This window comes from Malaclemys terrapin, chromosome 4, assembly GCF_027887155.1.
Source record: "Malaclemys terrapin pileata isolate rMalTer1 chromosome 4, rMalTer1.hap1, whole genome shotgun sequence".
NCBI lineage: Eukaryota > Metazoa > Chordata > Testudines > Emydidae > Malaclemys > Malaclemys terrapin.
The window spans coordinates 83,411,215-83,417,837 of record NC_071508.1 but is presented as its reverse complement, the minus strand read 5'-3'; the positions used below and the strand labels follow the sequence as shown (position 1 = coordinate 83,417,837).

The window sequence follows — 6,623 nt, the reverse complement described above, 5'->3', positions numbered from 1 at the left end:
CTTTTTTCCTGGGTGGGTGAACACTGCAGACTCCATACCATGGCAAGCATGGAGCCCGCTCAGCTCAAGACAGCAGTCATGAATATTGTAAACACCTCGCGCGTTCTCGTGGAGTTTATGCTCAGCCAGGACCAGAGAAACGAGGTGAGGAGGCAGCGGCGGCGGCAGCGCAGCGACAAGCATGATGAGGACATGGACACGGACACGGATACAGAATTCAGTGAAACCACAGGCCCCGGTGCTTTGGAGATCATGTTGTTAATGGGGCAGATTCTATCCATGGAACGCCGATTCTGGGCAAGGGAAACAAGCACAGACTGGTGGGACTGCATAGTGTTGCAGGTCTGGGACGATTCCCAGTGGCTGCGGAACTTTCGCATGCGTAAGGGCACTTTCATGGAACTTTGTGACTTGCTGTCCCCTGCCCTGAAACACCAGAATACCAAGATGAGAGCAGCCCTCACAGTTGAGAAGCGCGTGGCGATAGCCCTGTGGAAGCTTGCAACTCCAGACAGCTACCGGTCAGTCGGGAATCAGTTTGGAGTGGGCAAATCTACTGTGGGGGCTGCTGTGATGCAAGTAGCCAAAGCAATCACTCAGGTGCTGCTACGAAAGTTTGTGACTCTGGGAAATGTGCAGGCTATAGTGGATGGTTTTGCTGCAATGGGATTCCCTAACTGTGGTGGGGCAATAGACGGAACCCATATCCCTATCTTGGCACCGGAGCACCAAGCCACCGAGTACATAAACCGCAAGGGGTACTTTTCAATGGTGCTGCAAGCACTTGTGGATCACAAGGGACGTTTCACCAACATCAACGCGGGCTGGGCGGGAAGGGTTCATGACGCTCGCGTCTTCAGGAACACTACTCTGTTTAAAGGGCTGCAGCAAGGGACTTACTTTCCGGACCAGAAAATAACCGTTGGGGATGTTGAAATGCCCATAGTTATTCTTGGGGACCCAGCCTACCCCTTAATGCCATGGCTTATGAAGCCATACACAGGCAGCCTGGACAGGAGTCAGGAGCTGTTTAACTACAGGCTAAGCAAGTGCAGAATGGTGGTAGAATGTGCATTTGGCCGTTTAAAAGGTCGCTGGAGATCATTATTGACTCGCTCTGACCTCAGCCAAAGAAATCTCCCCATTGTTATTTCTGCTTGCTGTGTGCTCCACAATCTCTGTGAAAGTAAGGGGGAGACCTTTATGGCGGGGTGGGAGGCTGAGGCAAATCGCCTGGCTGCTGATTACGCGCAGCCAGACACCAGGGCGATTAGAAGATCACACCATGAAGCGCTGTGCATCAGAGAAGCTTTGAAAACCAGTTTCTTGGCTGGCCAGGCTACCGTGTGAAATATCTGTTTGTTTCTCCTTCATGAAAACCCTCCCCCTTTACTGACTGATTTTCTGTAAGGAACCCACCCTGCCCCTTCCCCCAGCTTTCTTTCAAACCAAATAAAGTCACTATCATTTAAAAATCATTTATTCTTTATTAATAGATTAGAAAAAGAGGGAGGGAACCCGGGTGGTATTTGGGAGGAGGATTGCTGGGAAGGAAAAAGCCACAAAGAAAAGGTTAAAAAAATGACAGCCTTTTGCTTGGGCTGTCTACTGGGGTGGAATGGGAAGGTGTACGGAGCCTCCCCCCCCGCGTTCTTACACGTCTGGGTGAGGAGGATACGGAACATGGGGAGGGGGGAGGGTGGAACAGGGGCTGAAGCGGCAGTCTGTTTTCCAGCAGCCGTTCCTGAACCTCCACCAGACGCCGGAGCAGCCCCAGCGTTGCATCCTTCATCCTCTGGTCTTCCTGCCGCCACCTCTCATCTCGAGCGTCCCTCCTCTCCTCACGTTGGTCCCTCCTCTCCTCACGTTCACTGACTTCTTTCCTATACTTTGAAACTGTTTCCTTCCACTCATTCACATGAGCTCTGTCACTGCGGCTGGATTCCATAATTTCCGAAAACATGTCCTCTCGCGTTCTCTTCTTACGACGCCTTATCTGTGATAACCTTCGGGATGGAGGAGGGAGGCTTGAGGAATTTGCAGCTGCTGTAGGGAGGGGAAAAAAAGAGAGAATTGTTTTAAAAGCTACATTTTGCAGAACAATGCTTATACTGTTTCACGGTGACCAACACTGTTCACATTACATAGCACATGTGATTTCTGTGCAAGGTCGCATTTTGCCTCTTAATGCTGAGTGCCTGTGGCTTTGCTGCTAGAGATCACAGGTCTGGGCAACAGAATTCGGCTTGCATGCAGCCATGGTAAGCTTCTGCGCCCTCCTTTCCCACATACCAAGCATAGCTTGTAGAGTGCTGCAGAAGCCTGGCCAATCTCAGCCAGTTGGGGGGGGGGCAGTGTGGGGGGGCTTGTCTGGGCCCCTTCAGGCAAGTAGAGTGCTGCGGTTTTTCTGTTAACATTCAGCAGCACCAGAAAACAAACTAACCACCCCCCCCCCTCGCCATGAATTCTCTGGGATGATCGCTGTACCCCTACCCCCCACCGCGTGGCTGGTATCAGGGAAGATACCTGCAGGCACCAAACTAACCCCCCTCCCCGCCGCCGCCCCCCTCCCGCCATGAATTCTCTGGGATGATCACGGTACCCCTCCCCCCACCGCGTGGCTGGTAACAGGGAAGATCCCTGCTAGCCAAACGCGAAAAACTCAGGGCCAATTTCCCATCTGCGCTTGGCTAACTGCAGGGAAGGATTTATTTTCCGCCACAGGCAAACAGCCCAGTAGGAACGGCCACCTCTGTCCCCTTAATTAAGTTCCCGTATTTCAACCAGGTTACCAGGAGCGATATCACTCTCCTGAGGATTACACAACAAGATAAAGAACGGATGTTGCTTGAATGCCAGCAAACACCGGGACCATACGCTGCCAGGCTTTGTCAGGCAATGATACCAGATTACTTGCTGCAAGCATGGCGTGGTCAAGTGTCCTACCATGGAGGAGGGAATAAAGATGCACTGCCCAGAAACCTTCTGGCAAGGCTTTCGGAGTACCTCCAGGAGAGCTTCATGGAGATGTCCCTGTAGGATTTCCGCTCCATCCCCATACACGTTAACAGACTTTTCCAGTAGCTACAGACTTTTCCAGTAGCTGAACTGACCGCGAATGCAAAGTCAGGCAAAGTAATCATTTAAAAACCGTTTGCTTTTAAAACAAGTTTTATATTTTAAAAGGTAAACTCACCTGAGGTCCCTTCCATGGGGTCAGAGTCTTGGGTACTGGCTTGGGAGGCTTGGGAGGGTACTTCAGTCAGGGTGATAAAAAGATCCTGGCTGTTGGGGAGAATGGAGTGCTGTGTGCTCTCTGCAAGCTCATCCTCCTCCTCCTCTACCCCATCGGCAGAATCCTCAGGCGTCGCTGATGAGACTATCCCCGACCCAGAATGCACGAACACAGGTGGGGTAGTGGTGGCAGCCCCCCCTAGAATTGCATGCAGCTCAGCATAGAAGCGGCATGTCCGCGGCTCTGACCCGGAGCGACCGTTTGCCTCCTTTGTTTTTTGATAGGCTTGTCTGAGCTCCTTGACTTTCACGCGGCACTGATCTGAGTCCCTATTGTGGCCTCTCTCCATCATGCCCTTGGAGATTTTTTCAAAAGTTTTTGCATTTCGTCTTTTAGAATGAAGTTCTGCAAGCACTGAATCCTCTCCCCATACAGCGATCAGATCCAGTACCTCCCTCACGGTCTATGCTGGTGCTCTTTTTCGATTATCAGCCTGCATGGTTACCTGTGCTGATGAGCTATCTGTGGTCACCTGTGCTCTCCACGCTGGGCAAACAGGAAATGGAATTCAAATGTTCGCAGGGCTTTTCCTGTCTACCTGGCCAGGGCATCCGAGTTTAGATTGCTGTCCAGAGCGGTCACAATGATGCACTGTGGGATAGCTCCCGGAGGCCAATACCATCGAATTGCGGCCACACTAACCCTAATTCGAATTGCTAAAATCGATTTTGGCACTACTCCGCTCGTCGGGGTGGAGTACAGAAATCGATTTAAAGGGCCCTTTACATCGAAATAAATAGCGTCGTTGTGTGGACGGTTGCAGGGTTAATTCGAATTAAAGCTGATAAATCCGAATTAAAGTCGTAGTGTAGACCAGGCCGTAGTGATTGTAATCTGTGAACCCTTTCACAGAATGCAGATTATCCAAATGAATACTATATATTAATATATGTAACCCTTCTGCCCATCTAAGTTGGCAGCAACAAGGGCCGGGTTCTGTATCTAGGGGTTCCGTTTCAATAACACAATGCAAAACCGGCTCGAGCCCCCACCCAGTGACCTGGGACAATTACATACCACCCCCTGGGCGCCCCTAAGAGGCAATACTTCCCCTCTCGCAAGCACGGAGTCTGAGTGTAACAGAAAATGTTTAATAACATGAGGTAAACAACATCAGCATTAAATTGGAAAAACACCAGAACTAGAGTTCTTAAACCAAACCATGAGCGAAGACCCACCCCAGCAAATTGGGCCGTGTCCTCTCCCATTGGTTCTTGAAACCAGCGACCCAAGAATCACCAAAGTCCCAAAAGTCCAACAACCCCCCAAAGTCTCTGTCCATGATCAGTGCAGCCCCAGAGTTCAAAAGGGGGGGGTGAGCAGGGTGTTAAGGGGCACCTTACGTGATCCGAGGCCAACCAGCTGCTTCTCCGTGGGGTTCCACCGCAGCCTTCACCACGAACTGCTCCATTCCACCCGCAGTCCCACTCCTGCCATCCCACGAACTGCTCTGGCAGCTGCTCCGCTCCGCTCACCGACCTGTGAGCCGCGCTGCTCCGCTCCGCTACGCTCACCGACCTGTGAGCCGTGCCGCTCCGCTCTGCTCACCGACCTGTGAGCCGCGCCGCTCCGCTCCGCTCTGCTCCGCTCACCGACCTGTGAGCCGTGCCGCTCACCGACCTGTGAGCCGCTCCGCTCCGTTCTGTTCCGCTCCAGCCGTCCCTTGGGCCGCTCCCACAAGGCTCTGCTCTGCTCGCTGCTCCTCCAGCCGCTCCGCTCACCGACCTGTGAGCCGCTCCGCTCCGTTCACCCCCGCTAAGCTAAGTTAGCTTAGCAATATAGCTTCAGGCTCCCCCACTAGTTAACACAGCCTCAGTGATCTCAGCTCTTAAATAGCTTCAGCTCTTTTGTGATTTCAGCTCTTTTGTGATTTCAGCTAGTAGTAGGGGAGCCCCAGTGCAGGTACACTATTGGCCCAAAGTGAACTCAGCTCAGCAGTCTGTAACTAGACTCCTAAGGGAATCAAAGTTAGCTCTGACATTCAACAGTGGAGAGAGGAGGAGGTACAATTGGTGTTTCAGGCCCACAAAAGGGACCCACACCACCAGGTACCAATACCTGTCCCCATCCTCTCTCAATTCACTGGGTTTTGTAACCCATGCCCCTTGACAAGCAAATGCTACCTAGGTAATGGTGAATGACTCACTCAGTCCTTCTGTCATACAACAGTTCCACTGGCCTTGATTCACAGAATCAGGGTAACAAACTTTATTCTTCCTGCCCCAATAACAGAGAAACTGGGGATCCCACACCAGCCAAAGTAACCACTTTGAGTTGCTGTGGTTTCATGCCAGGCGAGTGGGTGTGCCTATGCAAACAAGATCAGCCCCTGGAGTTCTTTTCCACACTCGCCATAATTCACCACCAGATGTCAGGGTAGAGCTCATCCTGACTCTGCTTACATCTATACAAATTAAGATAGTTCTAACCATACATATATGGTTTTCTACAGATCTAGATACAAATGAAAAGAGAGGTTGCTGCTGTTGGCTGTCACAGAGCTCAATGCAGGCAGCTGGACTCCCAATGAAGTTCCTAAGATCTTCAGAAATTCCCCTGTACCCCAAGCTTAGTGTGCCTTCAGAGCATCTAATACGAGCAGATCCTGCAGCAATCCTGGATCCTTAGTTCCCACCTGGCTTCCCCAAAACATATGATATGACCCACTATATTCCAAGCTTTGGTGTCTTTCCAAGTTCCATATTGTTATGCTGGAGGGTGCTGGTGGCTGCCAGCAATCACGTCTTTGTTTTATGGGCAATCACAGACCTTGCTGAAGCTGGTGGGTGTACTAGCCACCTTTCATCCAGGCTAAATGAGGGATCAATTAAATTCCCCTTTGTTTAGTGATTGTTTAGCTGAAACAATACAAGCTACCACCCAAGGCACAGACCAGCACGGGAAGGCTTAAGTAAAAACCTTGGAGACTGATAGTAAACATAGGGCCTAGGGCATTCATTGATGGAGCTTTGTATGTCTGACAGATGCAGACAGAAAGCCAGGAGAAAGCAATAGAAGCTGGTAGGGTGGCCATGGGAGAAAGCCAAGAGAGCAAGTGTCTTTAGGGCAGAGTACTAAGTGTAAGGCTGGCTTAGATTTTTTGAACAAGGAGGATACCTCCTATTGTTAGTTCCTACTGTGTTAAAGGAAACAGAACTTTGTGTACATTCTTTGTAAATAAACAGGTCTGCACCCAAGAAATACCTATCATAAATTTCTCCCCCTAATGGAAACAACCTAGCAAGGTCTCAAACACTGGCTAACTGGTTGGGCCAAAGGACAACAATACTTTGATTCCTGTTCTCAGTTCAGGTAGACATACTTACAT

General features: G+C 50.7%; 1 protein-coding gene across 1 annotated transcript; it reads right to left on the bottom strand.

Moving 5' to 3' along the window:
• Nucleotides 1-1,524: 1,524 nt before the first annotated feature.
• Nucleotides 1,525-3,358, bottom strand: LOC128836803 (unique GC organizer UGO-like). The gene is made up of 2 exons (XM_054027420.1): nucleotides 3,197-3,358; nucleotides 1,525-2,046 (listed from the first exon to the last, which is right to left on the bottom strand). Exons 1-2 carry the CDS (start codon nucleotides 3,210-3,212, stop codon nucleotides 1,574-1,576), a joined length of 489 nt encoding a protein of 162 aa, XP_053883395.1. The 5' UTR covers nucleotides 3,213-3,358; the 3' UTR covers nucleotides 1,525-1,573.
• Between the last annotated feature and the right edge of the window lie 3,265 nt (nucleotides 3,359-6,623).